The 20,325-nt window shown below is 35.6% G+C and overlaps 2 protein-coding genes across 5 annotated transcripts in view; both read right to left on the bottom strand.

The window, feature by feature from the left end:
* Window positions 1–20,325, bottom strand: part of LOC116167354 — a 79,819-nt gene that overhangs the window by 13,661 nt on the left and 45,833 nt on the right. For 3 of the 4 annotated variants that reach the window (XM_031482701.1, XM_031482702.1, XM_031482703.1), the window contains 2 exons: window positions 11,184–11,314; window positions 395–574 (listed from right to left, as the gene is read on the bottom strand). In XM_031482701.1, the coding sequence (XP_031338561.1) occupies window positions 395–574; window positions 11,184–11,271 (268 nt within the window). In that variant the 5' untranslated portion in view covers window positions 11,272–11,314. The remainder of the gene's footprint in view (window positions 1–394; window positions 575–11,183; window positions 11,315–20,325) is intronic. The other variant, XM_031482704.1, reaches the window with a different exon arrangement.
* On the bottom strand, window positions 16,663–18,446 carry LOC116166453. The gene is made up of 2 exons (XM_031481404.1): window positions 18,111–18,446; window positions 16,663–16,994 (listed from the first exon to the last, which is right to left on the bottom strand). The coding sequence occupies exons 1-2, from the start codon at window positions 18,250–18,252 to the stop codon at window positions 16,663–16,665; spliced, it is 474 nt and encodes a 157-aa protein (XP_031337264.1). The 5' UTR covers window positions 18,253–18,446.

The raw sequence follows: 20,325 nt of genomic DNA, 5'->3' as shown, positions 1-20,325 counted from the left end.
AAAGTTGAAATGGCATTTAAAATACACCAAAAAGTTCTCCCTTAATGTGTAGGAAGTGGTAAAGTTTTAGTTTGATAGGAGAGACGTGAAAATTTGTCTGGGTATAGCTTTAAACCTGGCTTTAAATTTGACGAAGGTTTTTCTTGTATAAAAACTCGAGTCAAACTTATTTTATTAGTTTACTGGAAGTTTAACTTCAAGTTTTGGAGCAAGAAAATGTGTTTGTGTACACGAACATACATGTGCGTAAAATAATTAGTAAAGACATTAAGATTTAGGGTAGTTGGTTTTATTTACATACATGATCCGTGGATTACTACTGGAACTGAAATTAAATGTTTTCACAAAGACACACATTGGTTTTTGAGGGGTATAAAGTAACATTACTAGTTACCTAAGTAGTGTATTGAGCTGTACGTGATAATAGAGAATGTACCGTGTTCAATATCGCGTCTTCTTGCATGTTCCCGTGCTAATTTCGCTCTTCTTCTTAAACAACAGATGACTAACAAAGCCAATAGTGGAAATCCAAAGATACAGGACACTATTGGTATCACAACCGTTTCTGGAGAAACTGAAAGGCAAATAAAGCTTGAATTAATCAATTGTTAACAACTACAGTTTTGAATGGTGTCAGTAGACGCAGACATTGGTATCAAGAACTAAAGTGTGCTTTTGTATGCTCCCCTTAATACTGATGTAAAGCGAATTAAACGAACATTTGCTTTTGTAATTCAATTTCTCAATCATTCACGCATCGGCAAGCACATACGGCGCTCGCTTAAAGAGAACCGAACCCTGTTTTAAACACACAAATGTGTGTCTTTTTCAGACACGATACTCCATTATAATACTGTATGTATATACGTATTATTGTATTATACATTAAATAATCGCACATTTATAAAGGGTTCATTGTAATTTTTGTATTTAATTCCCCGATTTTCTGTACAAAAGAGAAACTTGGATAAGTGTTCCCTAATGTATTCCAATTTGTTTTCATTTCAGGGGACATAGCGACGCCCGACAGTCTGTACTGGAACGTGGACGCTGAGAATTCGGTGATTTTTAAACGGACGTAGATAAAAAAATAAAAAGCATAAGAGATTAGATAGAGGCTTTCTATGTGGAGTATGCTCGTAGTTCGAAAGCGGCACAAGTATACACGATCATAAACGAACTAACTAAAATGTCTCTTTATAATCTTACATAATAAGCTATTTCCCATTGTGCGAGTGATGTGATCTCAGCAGGGCCGTAGAGAGAAACTTGGGGCCCGGGGGGTTGTTAAGCACGGGCCCCTTTTTTGTGCTTAAACTTACCTATTCCACACCACTTTATTCTACTAATCAAGGACTCATAATATGAAATATTTTATTTTAGTAAAATTGGTATGCTTTAAGGATGTAAAAATTTTATTCCCAAAAAACCATGCAATGGGCCCCTTTTCAAAATCCGGGCCCAGGGGGAATCCCCCCGTTTACCCCCCCTTCTCGTCAGGCCTGGATCTCAGAGTAAGAAATTCTTACTCTGAGGATGTGATCACAGTAACAGTATCATACGTCACCCGGCAACAGTCACTAACAGTGTGCAACGTTCTTTTTTTAACATTTAAATTTTTAAATATTTATTTAAATACTCTCAGTTTCGTCATCACCTTTATATATTTTTTTATTGTGATTATTGTTATAGAGTTTTTCTCTTGTAACTTGCTTTCCCGCTTTACTGACGCTATTGCGGATTTTTTGGATAAGTTTAAAGCCGTTTACGGTATGTGATAATAATTACGCAATATTGAGTAATCATTCTACGCGTTTATTTTACTTCGTTATTATTTACCTGAATATTTCGACCTACATCAACGCCTTTTATATTACGCAGAATTTATATTTTTTGTATTTTTACGTTGAACCGTCAGTTTGAGTTTGACGGACATTACGTGATATTTGCTCTACTGACGTACCTACATTGAAATTATTAACTGCAAGTATTATCTACCGATTTTGGACGAGTATAAGTTACGAGACCCACTCTCATACAATTATCTACAATTTTACGTTACTTGTGTAACGAAGAATTTGCTCTTGTTAGATGATTTCGTTTGAAATCCTTCAGATTAATGTTGTATATAAATGTAATTATTTTCTAAAATAAAAGAACCAGTAGGTTCAATGAAAATTCATGAATTTTCATTGAATTTCATCCAACCTACTGGTTCTTTTATTTTAAAAAAGAAATTCAAAATACAAGAGTTCATCGACAAAATAGTTATTTGTTTCATTAGTACAAAAAATGTCAGTTTTCGGGACGAGGAAGATAGTTGCTGGACGACGCGTTAGCGGAGTCCAGCACCCTTCCGAGTCCCGAAAACGCATTTTTTTGTACGAATAAAACATAAAATTTTTTCTCCAACCCCCTTTACTTCAAATTATATTCGAATTTAGATTCAGTCACAGTTTCACTACTAGTATAAGAACTTCTGCTTTCTTGTCCTCACGTGTCATGCCACTCTACTTTTTAGGTTAACTTATAACCTATTCGTTTTTACCTTTTACTTCTCACCTCTCGCGACTTTGTAGGGAGCAAATCTTGAGGTAGCATGTTCTGCCGTTTCTATAATCTCTGGCGGAGTGCAATCCATGTCGCTATCAGTTTCAGTCATTTCTATTGTATACACAATTAATATTGTTATATTTTGTATTGAAATAAAAAACTTACCATACAGTTTTTTTAATAAAATTAATTGCAATTAACTTTTTCAAATTTTGAATTCAAAATGACAGATAATAGTGCAATGGGTCTGAAGTAGATGGCGTTACGCGCGACGGCGGGTTGTATACGTCATTTTCAATACATGTACATACGTATAGGTAACATCATTATTTGCACTGAATACGCAAAAATATTTGTTTTGTATGTATAGAAATATCTTACAACCTGCAATGTAAAACGATGTCAATGTGACATATCTCAGTGATTGTAATTTTTTAATTGGCCAACTTTCAAGGTCAATTTCTTTTTGGTACTAGGACCAAAAGTATCCACTTTTTGTACAGTTGCCATGGTGAAAGCGATTAATCCGCAAAACGTCAATTTTACGTACCGAACACTGTCACAAAATAGCGTCTTATTCAGGTGGTTGGAGAAAAAAGTAATTATTTTCATTGTTTTGTTGCCTCAAATAGATTTTGTATTGTTTTTTTTTAATTCATCATAGCCTACTTGTTTAAAATATAAAAACCGTTGATATAACTGATATCTTATTTTCAATCTTGTGCTGTGATAGCGCGTTGAAAAGAGAATTAAAAAATCTATCTAAAAAACCAATATGGCGCCTATTTAACTTTACAAAGTTGGTAAATGTTCCTCAATTGTAGCCATCTTGAATTTTTTTATCAATTCTGAATGAAGCGTACCAAAGACAGTAACTTCTATATAAAACTTTTTTTTATATCTCTCATACTTTCGATGATAATATGAGACATTCAAGGAAATGACCAATTTTATTTTTTTTGAATTTACGTCGAACCTATGCGACATTTTGAATTTCCATAAGTAAATTTTAAATAAACATCTAAAACTGCAAAACATTGTCCATTTAACCAATTCTCTATCTTTAATAATAAGAAAGTTACCCATGCAATCCCACGCGATCTGGGACACACTGTATATAAGTGTAGTACACATGTAACACATGTGTAATATACAGTGTGGACTGTGCGAGTGTAAAGTCTGGAACTAATACCATAAATAGGTTAGTAAACGTTTTTGAAAAAACTTCTCGAATACGTCAATTTTTATCTTACATGAGACATATTTTACTGTAATTGTCATTTGAGGATCGTCTTTTGTTTTTGAGGTATGATCTAGCGATACTTTTTTTAAATGGAAACTCTATTTTTTATGCTGAATTTGGAAAGAGCAGATTCTAAAACCACATCTTAAAAAGTATGATACTGTATTTCGAAATATTCGAGATAATTGTTTTTAAATTGACTCTTTTTCAGTCAAAGTGAATTATCGTACCAATTACTTACGTAAAAAACCACACCATAAAAACAGATAAACAAGTTCATGAAGAACTGTCATCATTTTAACGCCAATTAATTGTTACATGGCTACTTGATTTATTTATTAAAACTTGAAATTCTTGATTCTTATTAGGCGTTTGGTTTTAAAACTTCGATTTGGTTCTAAAACTTTGAGAGCAATTATCTCAAATATTTCAAAATATATTATAGTAACACAGTTGTTTAGAGTATAGGGTCTAAGAATTCCATGCTCTTTTCAAATTTAGCATAAAAAATTGGGTTTCCATTAAAAAAAATCATTGCTTACGTCATATCTCAAAAACAAAAGACGATCCTGAGGTGACAATATTACAGTGAAATATGTCTCGTTTAAAATAAAAAGGATTTTCAAAAACGTTTACTAAAAGATTGATGTATTGTTCCATCGTTCTTTAAACGTGTTGTATGATGAGGATTGGGATTAAAGAAAATCTTTTTAAACACGTTTTTTTTTTTTTTTTCTGTTGCGGCTATCGATTTCGACCTTAACAGGTCATCTTCAGGCCGAGCGTCATTTGGTGAAGTGAAAGTGCATGTGACATTTTGACGATGTTATATATTAGTTGTCTTATACACTTATAACTTATACACAACCTCACTTTTTGGTACACTAACTTTTCATTCCTGACAACTAATATATAACATCGTCAAAATGTCACATGCACTTTCACTTCACTAAATGACGCTCGGCCTGAAGATGACCTGTTAAGGTCGAAATCGATAGCCGCAACAGAAAAAAAATAAAATAAAAAATAAAAATAAAATAAAATAAAACGTGTTTAAAAATATTTTCTTTAATCCCAATCCTCGTTTACTAAAAGATTTATGGCCGTTTGCATCCACAAAGTTGGGTTGAGCTTAGCTGAAGCGTAGTTCAAAATCAATGGCAGCCATTGTCCAAATAATCGTTCCCATGGTTTTTAAGCGGCGCTTAACCTAAGTTGCGCTTAAATTTGTCGGTGCAAACGGCCAATAGGTGTGATAATTTCAGAGTTTACACCCGCACTGCATGTACGTATATCTTTAAATACAATATCTACGTATTTTTTTATGAGTGTTCATCTTTCGAAAGTTCAACCAATTTTAAACGGCAATAATTGCAACAAATGTTTTTACAAAGCTTTTCATCAAAGTCACTTGTGGGCTGCAATTGTCTCACCTTCGTTAATAATAGTGACGTCACCATAATGCAAACATTTTGAAAGCACAACTGTATCACTTAATTAATAAAAACCGATAAATGCACAAACGCCTTTAGTTACGAACTATAACTTCTACAATTGAACTTGATCGGTTTAGAAACGCTCGTCTCTATTTGTAGAAAGTGCTATAAATCTTTCTCAGACGCAGTAGTTGGTGATCGATTGAGGTTGGGAAGTTTCCGACATATGCGAAGGAAGAAAAATTTATGATACAATTGTTAACCAGTACTCGATTATTTCTGAAGCAATGGTCCTTAGCAAAGGAAAGAAGTTTAGGCCAATTAAAAATGTTCATGCACTTATGTGTAACAGCCAATTAATTATACTGTGTAACGAGAATAATATGCTGCTGTGTTTATTTCGTCTGGCAGGATGAAATGTTCGGCCATCTTAATTAAGATGAACAAGAGCGGTCTCCTTTTGTATAATTAACATTTGTAATAAAAATTATTTATTTGTCGTTGGTCTATGTAACGGCACGGAAATTATTATGTCATACGAGAAAGCGGTCAAGGTTGTCTTTGTTTACGTTTTATTTTATTTAACGTAGAAATTTCCGGGAATGTTGTTTGCTTTTATCTGTTATCAATTGTAAATGCTTAATTTAATTGGCAGGTAGATGTGATTTATCGCCTTTTCTGTGTAGTTAAAAAAGATGAATTTTTATTTTCCTAGAACTTAAGTTTGGATTAATCTCTTAATGTCTGATAAGAAATTGTTTAGTAAAATTATTCGACCTCTACTATTTTGGTCTATTAACGTAAGTTGAGGGGATATTTTCTGTTGTCGGCTATGTATAATTGGTTGTTATAATTTTGATTTTCGGAAGAAGGGTTTTCACTTTAAATAAGACGTGAACAAGGATACCGTCGCTTTTATGCCACGCTTAGCGCCATAGTGCGGTCAATTTAAATCAGTTTTTTACACACAGTCAATGAAGAACTACGTTTGTTTAAAGACTGAAATTGCCTTTTGGCCAGAGTTATGTGAGTTGGAAGAAGTTTCGTGGGTGAAGCCGAAAACCGAGTTCGCGGCTCATTATTTGGCTACGTTATGACGTTTTGAAGTTTTGGCCATCTAATAAGGTGCTGCAAGGAGAGGTGTTTGTTCGGCGCCCCCATACGTTGTCAACGTGACTCAGTTAGAAGTTAAGTGTTTGTCTACTCGAAAAGAAGATGCTGCGATTACCCGGCCGTTATAGTGTAATTATTTAATCGAGTGTATAATTGAAAATTGTTTTTGTGTAAGGATACCGTTTATTTGGATTACATTTCCCGGACATGTAATGTAAGTAATTAAGTCTTAATTTTAGTCTTTCTTTAATAATTGTTTGTATGTTTGTACCATTTTCCTTTACGATTAAATTGCACTTTTGTAATTCTCACATTGATTTTCCGTGTGTTTAATTCTAACGACTGCATTTCTAACTTATCTGTGTTTTTACTGGATGCTTGTCTAAGGTTCATTTTAATTATTCAAAATTTTGCAGTTCAGTTTGGAGTTTTGTATTTGGTATTTGGTTTGACCCACTATCTGTTAGAAGTTGACAGGTTAACTGAGAACAAAGTCGAATTTCTCCTCTGTATTGGGGAGGAGTTTTGTGCTGGGATAATAAGTACGGTAAAGAGCTAGCTAGGTTTTTGTTTTGGTGTTTTGTGTACCGTCTTTCTGGCCTACGGACCAGTGCACACAGCAACACATTATATAATGCTCATGACTTACAAGAAACAGGTGACAGTATACGCACTCTAGCAGTTAATGGTGCTCAATCAGAAAATTGTAGAATGCGGCTAATAAAAAAAGATGAAATTATATGTGTGTAATATTTATAATGCAATACCATTTTTTAAATATAAAAAAAAGTTCCCCAAATTGCGACAAAGCACAAAGCATGATGGCGTGGGAGTATGTGGCGTTCGCTAAAGAAATAAATTGAAGGAATTGATACTCTCCTTACTGCGATGGAAATAGGACCTTGTTCTTTACTAATAATACATTTTTTTTTTACTAAGTCCGTATTAATTGATGATGACCCCGAAAAACAGAAACATCGGACTTCAGATCTAATCATGTCAGCTTGTAGGGAAGGAAGAGTTGAAATGTGAAAGTGTCATTTGTTTGCAAAAATCTATATTCAAATAAGGACACAAAAAATAAAAGAATTAGCGAATTTCCGGTTATCCCCGGATTCAGAATTCCTTCTCTATCTACGAAGCGTTAGATTCGGCCCCGAAAAGCTTTCCCTCCATTTAACCAACGTTGTATTCGTATGCGGTCCGAGATCCCAATGATCAGCCTGGAATTTGGGACACCTTGAACACAGTTCACACTTTCTAAAATGTCTGGGCTACAGTGTATTCCTATTGCACTATATCCTAACTCGCTTGTATAATACCATTTATGTTCGTTACACAGGAGCTTAGTAATTTGAATAATGTTCACCTCATTTAAATTAATTATTGTTAAATGCTAATGAACTTGATTCAAATTGATCATAACATAACTTAAATAAGTAGTAGTAACTCAATTCTTGCCGACAACCTTGTAAAAATAATTGGCAAGTATTTCTGGACATTTATAGTTTGCAGTTATCTGAAGGTTTCCAGCTTAATGAACGTCATTCCCTTTTTGTTGACGTCTAACTGTTCCTCTGTGTTGCCGTCGGCCTTGTCCATCATTCTTTGGATATCCGTCATCTCAAAAATTGGTGGCGTTGTTGGTAATTACCGCATTGAAGTGCAAGGGGGTTGCCTCCAGCTCTTCCTTTCCCGTGAGATCCGTTGTTTATCGTTCGTCGTTTAGTTCTTTACTTGTTGAACCCGGAAAGACGGAGTGAAACTGGGGCGATAGGTTGAAGAACGGGAAATTTTGATGAGGGTGAAAGAGAAGTGGTTGGACTCCACATCTCTCTTGAAAAATGGTAGTAAATGTTCTTTTGGGTATAAAACTTATACAGTGATATTTATTAAGAAGTAGACATAGAGATTTACGTGTGTTGTTTTTCCATTAATCATAAATTGGAGTAACTTTGACGAATTTGTACTGGTTGCGAAGCTTACGGCAGTTTTGCTCACATAATGCACTGAAAAAAGGAGTCAGGGGGTCGATTTTTGAAACCAGTCGCATCTATTCGTATACGCTTAGATGCGAAGACTTAAAAACGTATACGTTTTCCAAATGCAATTTTTGACTACTGTTCGTAACTGCCTGGAACCGAAACGTACAGTGCATATGACAACGTCGCCTTTATTGATTGATTAGAACTAAAACGGACTATTTGACGTTCATTGACGTTTGGGTTTGAGCTTAGGTGGTGAGGTGAAGATATTGCTCAGTCATTTCAAATTAAAGAATAATAGATAACATTTTAGGCACTGATTAGCATGAATACTGAAAACACGATGGACACGCCAAAGCGAGGGTGCAATACCACGCAAAACCAAAAAGGGTGGCTAGTAGAGTTTGCTAAAAACCACCCCGATATAATAGCAGGTAAACAAACTACGATTTTGACGTGCAAGAAAATGCAAGACTCATGGAAAGAAGTAGCTGATACATTTTGATAAATTGTGCTTCGTTTAAGACTTCTATGGGGTTGCAAGGATTACGGTTCCTATTCGGGCGATAATTGCGTTCGGCATTCTCTAAATTGTCTATTACAAACACATTCATAGCTTCATCCATTGTTGTTAGTAGATACCTTTCAAGTCTCAAGAGTGAAAACTTCAACACTAACCAATACATAACCCACAAAACGTCAGTTGCGAGCGTTTGCGAACGCCATTTACCCGCTCGCAGAAAAACGAACACAATTGAACGTATACGCAATATAAACGTATGGTCAAAAATTGCAAATATACGTTTCTTTACGAATACGTATACGTTTTAAGGAAACGTACGGCCAAAAATCGACCCCCTGGGCAGTTTAGGCCAGAATTCGGCACGCTTTCCAAATGGCAAAGCCCTTTAATCCTTTAATTTATTGGAAACCTACTTCTTGTTTGCTGTGAATGCAATTTGACTATTCTGGAATACCCATGCGCTTTCTAATTGATATGGTGCATTTCTTGTTAAATGTTCAGTGTGAATTGCAAATGAAAAGAAGTTGGTTCGTTTCCAAAATGTTAATTAAGGAATAAACACTATCTTTTATGTCTTTAATTTACCTTGTCCGTGATTTAGTTCCAATAAAAGTACTGGTAGGCGATGATCACTAAAATTTTAACTGAAAGCCCCTACAGGGGACAAAACGTAAGAAGTAGGGTTCTAACTCTATCATCTAGGAAGTATGAGGCTATGAGAAGGTGAGTCGTAATCAGGACATTTATTATCCTAAGACTCACCACAATACTTTCAGGTTCTGTTACGTTAAAATCCATTTCTAAGTGAAGTGTGGATTAAAAGAATCAATCTTCATGTTTCATGTTACACTTTAATAATATAATAGTAATAGTAGCTCATTATTGAATTTTAAACATACATATACTCTGTTTTTTAACTAGGAAGACGGATTTAAAAGTTCCCGCAAAAAATCTTAGTTTCTATTGGCTCGCGCTGCGCCCTTTTTACACCCAGGTAAAATTGCTATTGACATGATTTAACTGTCAAATTTAATCGCCATTCTCGTCCGTAACTGTTGTACTTATTTTTGAGTTTTTCTGTGTTCTGAGTCCATTTGCATATATTTATAAATTTTAACAAAAAAAACAGCTCTTTTAAGAACAAAAGTTGATATTTCGCGTCCTAAGTGTACTGGCATTAGTGATGAATTCAACTCCAAGTACCTACCAGTAAAGCAAGCTTGTCTTCTTTGAAAAAACGTAGTCGCTTAAACTTGGGTCATTTTATCAGTCTCCGAGAAGCAGTTTATTATAAACACAATAAACAAATGTTGTCTGATCCCCGGATATGAATTTTGCTACGCTTGTGTTGAAGATTGCATCTACCAGAGGTAACGTAAATAATGATGTAGCTGGTATATATTTGGTTATTAAAGTGTGACACATATTAGGAATATTATTATTGCACGATCTATAATATACCGGATAATTAAAGAATATCGAAGTACTGGGATTGTTACCCCTTCGAAACGGTCCGGTGGTCATAACGCTGTTGCAAATGTGAGCTCTGACGATTGGCGGAATTGTGTGCAACACGTTACTAAGGAAGAAAATAAGACGTGTAGATTGGATGGCCTAATGGACACACTTATAGAACCATTAATTATTTCACTCGGATCGGAGGACAGTGACAGTTTTAGTGAACTTTCGGAAGACGGTGACTAAATCGCTTATACATAAAGCAGTGAACTGTGCTGTTTAATAATATGACTATAATTCCATTGTTCTGAATTTGTTCAATAACTTAACATTTGTTGTAAATTGTAATGTGGATTGTGTAGTATTACAACTGATAAAAATATTTAAAATTACAATTCAAAATAATGTTTCAAAGGCCAAAAAATGTATGCAGGATGATTACCTATTATCAATGTATTACCTATTTATTATAATTCGCTTTTAAAAGTATGATGTATGCATAATATAAAGGAGTTCCTACCAAATAATAACCCAAAAGCATAAATCATGAAATCTATCCAAATGTGAAAGAAAATCACATCACGCAACCCACAATACATGTCGGTATAAAATGAGTCTATTATTTTTGTTACTAGATTCTAGTGACATTTCCAGTGTAAATCAGGTTTTTAAATCCGTCTTCCTAGTTAAAAAACAGAGTATAGTTATTTAAAATACTCTAGCTGTACTGAAATGGAACACGACGGTATGGTAGGCGTAATACTTATCTTGCGAATTGCTTCAGTTCATTGGGGAATAGTGTAATTTAAATTCAGATTAAACCTTATGGCTTGAATATAAGTAAGTAATTACATAAAAATGGAAAAGCGTACCTGTAGGATAAATAAAAGTTGGTCGTTTATTGTGGGGGCTTGAATTGCTGGTCGTGGCAACTGTCGCTTGAACCCCTTTATCCGACATAGTTTCAAGTCAAATCTTTATCTTCATTGATTACTCGTTGGTCCTGAAAAATAAGAAAGAAATGTAAATAACACAGTGCGCTAAGTAAAAAGTGCCTGAAATGAGTTTTCATGTTTACGTTATAACGGGCGATCAAAAATGAGTTGCTGTCAAGTTGCCTTTGGAAGTTCAAGTTAAATACGATTCCCATGCAAACAAAAATTCCAAAGGTGTGTCGACAGTAACTCATTTTTGATCGTATGGTACCTATCTCCCAATTATAGATTATCTGTGTCAAATGAATTTCTTTGATTTATTCAGTTAAACCAACTGTTAAGTTAGAAATATGTATTGAATTGATTAGGCTCACTGTAAATTTCTCTGCCTTTACTTTAACAATTGGACACACTTCATGGTTTTATGTAACAATACATTTACATTTTGGCTTATGGAAATAGGACAAGTCATAGAAATCTTCTACAGCTTCGTAGAATTGCCGCATCTCTGTCGCTTCGCGGATCGTGCAATCCTACAATACATACGTACTGTTACCACCTTGTGACGTAATATACCTACTATATTTCTTCCATATATACGTTCGGCTAAATTCCATGTCCATCCATATCAATATCTTTAAAATAGACATTTTATATGTGTTAATAATGTTAATTATGATTGAAAGTAGAAAAAGAGAGTCAGGGTTTAGTTATTGCTAACATACTTTTGCCATTATAATATGTCAGCACAGGTTTATATTCATTCTATATTGATGACTCTTTGACATAAGCACAAAAATATTTTTCGCTTATGAGATCGATGCTTCGTTTTGTTGCTTGCTACAGGAGTGGGTTGCATATTTTATGGAATCGCTTAGATTAGTTTCTTCAGTTTCCATTTTATGTAAACATAAGAATAAATACCACTTAGCCTGGGTTAATGCAGTGGAAGTGTTAAAATTGGCAATTTACGCATATTTCTCATGTTATAAGTATTCCTCCTGGAAATTTTCAGCGTAACGGAATTATTCCAGTCGAATTCAGAGATCCGCATCCTTGAGAATATATATACCTACGCATAATATAATATATTTAACGTACCCAATTTCATAGACGATAATTAATTTAGTTGGATGATTCCCGAACAACATTGAGTACCGTAAATGAGACATTGATAGTGCAAAATCAATTTTACAAGCGAGAATCATCGTATTTTAAAGGTTCACCTCAAATTCTACGTGGCCATCAACTTTAACCAAAGATAAGAAACTTCATGAAAATGAAATGCCACTCAAGATTCTATCGTCCCTAACTTTCCGTCAACAGCTTCTGCTCACTCACAAAACATCTATCGATTTCGTAACTTTAAACTACGTGCGTAAAATTTCTCTAATGACATTATTTAGCATGGAGTAAGTTCATACGGAAGGGAATAAAGGTGGCGTACCTATGTGGGTATAAAGTTTTCCAACAATGGGGTTAAACCTGCATGAATGTTCCTGCTTGATTGTATGTTCGTTCCTTCTAAAATTAACAAATCGCTATTAGAATAGAATTATCTGTGATTATATTACCACAGAATGACACGTGTATTTTCATCAGTAAGGGGATCCGTTTTCCAAGGTACACTTTTTGAAGCACGAATGACCAAGCCATAACTGTCAGCTGAGAGCAAACGCCAATTCGGGTCAGCAATTTGACAAGTTCAGAACTTTAAAGTTTATGTTACTGCATGCATAGCTATTACGTTTAGGGTTGAAGAAATGGTTATTATGCGAAGTGATGTACGGAACATAATGCGACAACGTCCCAATGTAAATAAATAAATTGTACAGAAGGAACAGGAAGTATAAGGAATTTTACTAATAGAGAAGTGCGGCTTGGATTACAGCATTTTTCTGGTAATTTTGCAATTGCCACACGATTTGTTTCAATTGGAATTGCATTTTTCAGGTTAAACCGCGCTGGATACTTGCTCGACAGCAATAAGGAAAGGAAACGGTCATCGTGTTTGATTCCTCCGAGATCTCTGACTACAGGGACGCCGGAGGCGGGCCGCTCAGCCTTGCGTCTTCAGCCAGAAAACGAGAATGTGAGGATAGGTAAAGTAGAGATGGGAACGGAAGGAACGGAGTGAGGGTGCTGAGGGGGAAGAGTACTGCTCCAGCATTCGCTTCGTAGATTTTGACATAATGCTATCATTATGCGAAGCTACGTACGTCTAAGCAAAACCCCCTAACAAAACCCCAGATAGCAATCGGTAGCGGGATTCGAACCCACAACCTCCCGAATAGCAACGGTGAGAGCAACCCACGAACTTATAAATTAAGATGGACTGCTGATCAGACAGTTGCATAGAGGTAGAAATAGCCCTAGCATGGGCGCCGCCGTGATGTGCACATTTTAATTATTTTCTAGGGGAATTTTCCCAGTGCTCAAGTTTTGAGACTTTTGCAGCCTTGGAAAATGACATGTGTCACAGTAATTTATTTAGAAAACGCGAGGTTAATGTTGGGTTAATGCTTGTTTATTAGTTGATTTGAATTTCGCGCCAAGTGAGTGCACATCATGGCGGCCCCCATGTAGGTGCCATTTGTTAATTCAGCATTAGCAGTCCATCTTAATTTATAAGTTCGTGGAGCAACCACTGCGCCACGCGCCTCGGTCACAGCCGCACCTGGTTTATAAAGGGCTCTTTCTACAACAACCTCACTGAGACGAGACTTGTCGCACTGCTATGTACATAAAATCGACGGGTTCGAGATAATTCGTTATCACCACGACAACTATTTTCGGGCTGGTACGAAAAAGTACATCCCATTTAGCTATCTACTAGACAAAGTTTTAATAAAAGTAAATTTTGCTCATATTTCCTTCATAGTAATAATAATAATAATAATAATAATAATAATGTTTATTCCCACAAAAATAACTAATAGGAAAACAAAAACAAAATAAAGAAAATAAGAATAATGTGGGAAAGGACTGCATTCAGTGTAGCAATACCCTGATCTTCCATGCAGCCCTGTCAAGCATAATATAATAGCAACACATATATATCAGTAACACCAATGAAGAACACTCACCACGCATTAAGAAAGAAAAAAAAAATATATAAAAATAAGAAGAAATGCTACAAACCCTATAACGGCAATGTATTTGATATTAGCAACTGGCACATTTTAGATTTGAATGATGATGGACTGAGCATTTTGAGAGACCGCGGAATAGCATTATAAATTTTTACCACGTTATACGAAAACGATTTTTCAAAATAACGGGTACTGTGGGTGGGAATGTCTAACAGACCCCTATGTCGTAAAAACAAATTATGCACATCCGTGCGGTAACTTAAACGGTCAAGCAAGTATCCAGGAGTTTGGAAATAAAATAATTTATGATAGAACACAGATGAGTGCAATATTCTCCTTTGATGCATATTAAGCCACCTTGCTTCCCCAATTTTGAGAGAGATGTGATCCCTACGTCCGATACCGTAATGCATTTTGCACTCTTTGGATCCTCGTCGCCGTGACTTGATCAATACATGCCCCATAGACTACATCAATAAATTAAAATGGGACAAAATCACAGAATTAGACAAATGCAATTTAATTTTAGGAGTAAGAATATTTCTATTGGGGTACAGTTTTCTTAGAGTCCCAAACGCTTTGCTTACACAGGCACTGACATGCTGTGTAAATTTAAGATCTGCATCCATGTTTAGACCCAAATTACGTGACATGTTCATTACAGGCAGCAGCACATTTCGGAGATGAATTTTAATAAAAGGTTCCCTAGCTAATTTACGACCGAAAATAACAACCGCAGATTTTGTCGAGTTAATGTGCAAATTGTGGTCTAGAGCAATATCAGCCAAAGTATTTATCTCCTTGTTCACTATTTCAACGGCTTCGTTCAATTTAGCAGGATTAAAACTATGATAAATCTGCGTATCATCCGCATATTGATGGTACAGATTACTACAAATGGAATTAGAATAAATAATATATAAAAATGGTCCCAATACGGAACCCTGCGGAACACCCCGTCGTATGTCAAGTGAAGAGGAACGAGTATTATTCACAAGAACGCTCTGCCGCCTACCTTGAACATAAGAAGAGATTAATTGTATAGCCGTAGAATGAAAACCGTAGTGATGTAGTATTCTAAGGAGTAGTTTATGGTCGATAGTGTCAAATGCCTTTGAGAAATCGAGTAAAACTGCTATTGTGAGCTTCCCTGAGTCAGTTGCCCGTATGATATCATCCGTGATATTTAGTAGTGCAGAAGTACAGCTGTGACCTTCTCGAAATCCAGATTGGAACTTAGACAATAAACGGTTGTTTTTGAAGTAATCACTAATTTGAACCTTCATTACCTTTTCCAGGACCTTGGATAAAGTCGGCAAAATACTTATTGGTCGAAGGTCCTTGTAGTCTTTAGGGCATCGATTTTTAGGAATGGGACTCACAAGTGCAGTTTTCCAAGCTGTAGGGAAAATATTAAGAGGATAGGCAGGCATTGACAATGTGGGTTATATAAGGAACAATGTACGGACAACACATCTGAATCATTTGAATATTGATGCCATCAGAACCAATAGCTTTAGACTTAATCCCATTGAGTATAGTTAACACTGTTGTATCATCAATAGGAGTGAATGTAAATATGGTGGTGACATTAGGATGAATGGAGTTATACCCATTAGACGAGGTATGTATGTTATTCGAAGGAACAGAGTTAATGAAATAGGAGTTTATGTCATCAGGATTACTTAAGTGATGTGGGATTGCAGAATGATTCTTCTTGTAAATATCTAAGTTATTAATTGCCCTCCACAGAGATGTTTTATTATATTTAGCTAAAGTAAAATTTAAGTAGGCTTTCTTTTCATTTTTAATTGAAACGGACACTAGACTTTTAAGGGATTTGTAATACTCAAAGTGCCCAGCGATTTTGGTTCGTTTGTAACGTTTATATGCACTATCTCTTAATTTCATCATAAATTTTACATTACTAGTTAGCCATGGTAATTCCGGTTTGTTAAGAAGTTTGGATTTAAGGGGGAAATACAGATCAAAAATATAAAGCAAGATGCCAGAGAAGGTGTCAACCTTATCATTTACACTAGGTAACATATATATTTCATGCCAGTTGAGTTGGGACAGCGTTAAATCAAAATATTGAGATACTTCATGAAAATTATAGTAGTCTCTATAAGTGAGCCTTGACATAATTGGACGGTCACATACAGTAGTTATGGAGCATGTTATGAAGTTATGGTCAGAAGCTAAATGAGAAAGTGTAACCGCAGAGAACAAGACAGTCTGCGGATCGGACACAAGAATATGATCAATTAGGGATTGATTTATAACGGACGACACAAACTTCTTCAGATTTCAAATAATCAATGTTAAAATCGCCCAGCACATAAAATATTCCTATGAATCGGTAGAATATTGCACATCGCATCCTCAAACTCCGCGATAAAATTTAAAACATTGGTATTGGGAGGCGTATAGACAACACCCACAATAAATATTACCTTATTTTTATCAACAACTCGTAACCAAAGCTGCTCATACGTTTTAGAAACATCTTGTTCTATAAAAGTTGCTTTGTAGTTTGATTTCACGTAAATGCCCACTCCACCTCCTCGACTGCCACGATCCTTTCGTAAAAAATTATAATTTTCAATTGCAACAATATGCGAGTCAATACCATTATGTAGCCAGGTTTCACTAACTGCAACAAAATCAAATTTATTCATCCTTACATGTTCAGAAAATTCAACAAAATTTTGGTGAGCGACCGCACATTGATATGAGCAAATGTGGTATTACTCATAATTCGTTCACAGGGAACTAATTATAGGCACAATTTAATTTGCGCTTCCACCTAAATACGCAATGGAAAAATACAACAAATAATCGGTTTATAATACATACTAAAAATTTGAATACTGAATATTATACACAAAGAAAATACTATAGTTAGTTATATATACACAAATGAAGTAGCATCATTGCTGATTAATAATATAGATTTTACATTTGAATAAAGAAAAACACAAGAAAAAACAAGTAATCTCTCAAACTCAATAAAGGGGTTTATCTTCACTGCTAAGCTCACTACACTAGTTCGAATTATCAAAACTGTATAGCTTCACATCTGCCTTAACTTTGAATAGTACATTTTTTTATTTTTTTTATTTATTTTTATTTTGTCTTTATTTTTAAGTGGGCGGGGTTTCAGCCGAGGCTGCTCTACCAACCCAACCCACTATACATTTACAAATATCCATGCCCGAACCCGGATTCGAACCAGGGACCCTGTACCACAGTCGAGCTTCCACTGAACTGCGCTACACGGGCCGGCAAATCCATCTCTTGTCCAACAATTCGATTTCCCATAAACACCTTGGAGCTCCATGTACTTTTTATGCCTTCTAGCTGTAAGATCCTCTCGTAGAACCAATGCAGTCCCTTTAAGTTTACTTTTTGAACTATATATCAACTGACGAATACGATAATTGTTAAATTTGATTATTATGGCACGTATTTTATTCGGCGATAATGCACCTACTCTATGTGACCTCTCAATATCGTTAATAGTTAGATTTCAATTTAATTTATCATTTAAAATATGGATTACTGCTTCATCCGTATTTTCATTCTGCAATTCTTTGACCCCAAAGACACGCAAATTACTTCTTCGGCTCCGTTGTTCCAAATCATCAATTTTATTATTAAGCAAAGTAATGCTTTTTGCATTATTCTCGCATTTAAGACATATCCTTCATAAAATTATCTAACTTATTGTTAAAATTGGTATTAAGATTAGATATACTGTTGTTGATACCTGCCAACTCCTTTTTCAATTCTTCCATCATATCTAACATACTTTCCATTGTGCAGAAGCTGGACTGACTTGATTGCGACTGATCCTCTGGTAGTTGCAGGCCCTCTTTTTCTTTACGAGTTACAGATCGCGTTTTAAACATTTGTTAACAGACGCACTTGTATTAGGATTATCTGTTGTGGTAGATAAAGCCAGTGAACCTTTCACTCGAAATCAATTTATATACACTGATAAGTTACAATTTAAATTAGTAGGTAATCCTTACTAATATCACTATACACAAACAATGCAATATGAAAGTACAATTTAAGGCAGGAGCACAAATTATGCGTGTTATTCGCTTGCCGTCATACTACGCTCTCAAAGGTACATAGGTATAATTTTGTTTTTGATTATATTGTGGGTGCCATCTATTGGGATAAATTATTATATCAGTGGAGTTGGAAAGAAATTCACTGCAGATTTCGCAATCCATGCAACCATAGGAGACGTTGGAAATGATAACCGTATAACGCCATATTTAAAACACAAATAAACCCATAAAGAGCGTCTAAAAAAGCGGCAGAGCACCTCGGTGTGACCCCACGGAGTCATTGGATTTGACCCATTTTCAATTGGCTTGTTACATGTGGTATATATGTTCAACTTAATACTAAGAAGTGCAACCTTTTCCACAAACAACTCAAATACCTCGGTCATCTGGTTTCGCAGAATGGAGTGTCAGTGGATCCCGACAAAGTTCGAGCAATACAAGAATTGCCTCAATCAAAAGTTAAACATGAAAGTTGTTCACAAATTTTCTGATTTGCAGAACCGTTGAAAAAGTTACCTCAAAGATTTCCAATTGGATAATGGTTGTAAGCGGGTTTTTGAAGATTGAAACATTACTCAGCTATCCTAAAGAAGAAAGAGACTAGCAATGTTCGAATGGGACCTGTACTATCTCGAAGGTACCTCTAGTCGTCATAAAGTCGATCGAACATAAGTGTCTATATGACCAGAAGTTCCTCGTGAGGACCGACCATGGCGCATTCGATGGTTATTTCAATTTAAGAATGCAGAAGGCCAAAGGACCTGGGGGTTGGATTTTCACCGAAAGAGTACGATTTCGTAACAAAACACCGCACGGGGCAAAACCATGGTAATGATTTATTATTTACTATTTATTTATTATTTGTAGTTTTTTGTTTATTATCCCTCTAGAAGACCATTCCTTCGAATTGTCGACACTACTCAGAACTGGAACACAAATGTGAACAACCACCACGACGCACTGCACTTGTGCATGATAATCGGACACCTTTAGAACTCCGGACAGCTCAAGAAAGTGACCGTGATTTGCGTCTGATGATAAACTGGAAAATGGAAGAGAGAATGCCAACCTGAGAAGTATCTCGATATGGTCCAGTTTTAAAGGCGTATTGGGATCAGTGGGACTCGTTGCGGTTAGAAGACCACAAATGTTTAGCTAGTGATACCAGAGCGCAGAAATTACTACGACCCTGGTAAAGGTGCGATTTTACTGGACAAATTGCAAGCAAAATGTGAAGGAATGGTGCAGAAAATGTGCAGTTTTTGCAATAAGCAGCGGACCAGTAGGAACGAAGAAGGCACTTGAACTCCATTTGAAGGAATAGCCATTGATATCGCTAGTCCCTTCCCGGTGATAGTTGCTGGAAACAATTACATCTTGGTGGCCATTGAACATTTCAGCAAATGGACAGAAAATTATGACCAATCAAATCAGGAAGCGACAACTGTGTCAGACGTTCTGGTAAAAGAATATGATGCAAGTGAAATCACGACAGTCCACTTTCAACATTTATGACACATTACTATGGAACGCAAAGAGCACGCTTTGGTGCTTTCCGTGAGGATCTATATCTAGATTTATTTGGAGCACCAGCGGAATAGGCTAGCCAAAGGTGTCAAGATGAAATATGACCTGTGTGTTCGAGAACATTCTGAAGCATCCATGAAGCACTCTGGATCATTCTAGAAACGATGTTGTTTGCTATACGAGCAAATCGAATTGCGTTTCGAGTCAGTTCCAACTTCAACGCTAAAGTAATAAATTGGTCGCGCTGTTAAAATTGGACATAATATTTTACTGTTATTAATCAATTGATCATTTCAAGGCTGTTATACATTTTCTACTAATTATTTGTAATTCAATGAAACAGGTAATTACATTTTTTCGAGTATACCGAGTAAA

The sequence above is a fragment of the Photinus pyralis genome, unplaced genomic scaffold (assembly GCF_008802855.1).
Source record: "Photinus pyralis isolate 1611_PpyrPB1 unplaced genomic scaffold, Ppyr1.3 Ppyr1.4_LG3b, whole genome shotgun sequence".
In the NCBI taxonomy this organism is placed as follows: domain Eukaryota; kingdom Metazoa; phylum Arthropoda; class Insecta; order Coleoptera; family Lampyridae; genus Photinus; species Photinus pyralis.
Note: the sequence above shows the minus strand (reverse complement) of the source record. Positions and strands in the feature narration are given on the sequence as shown.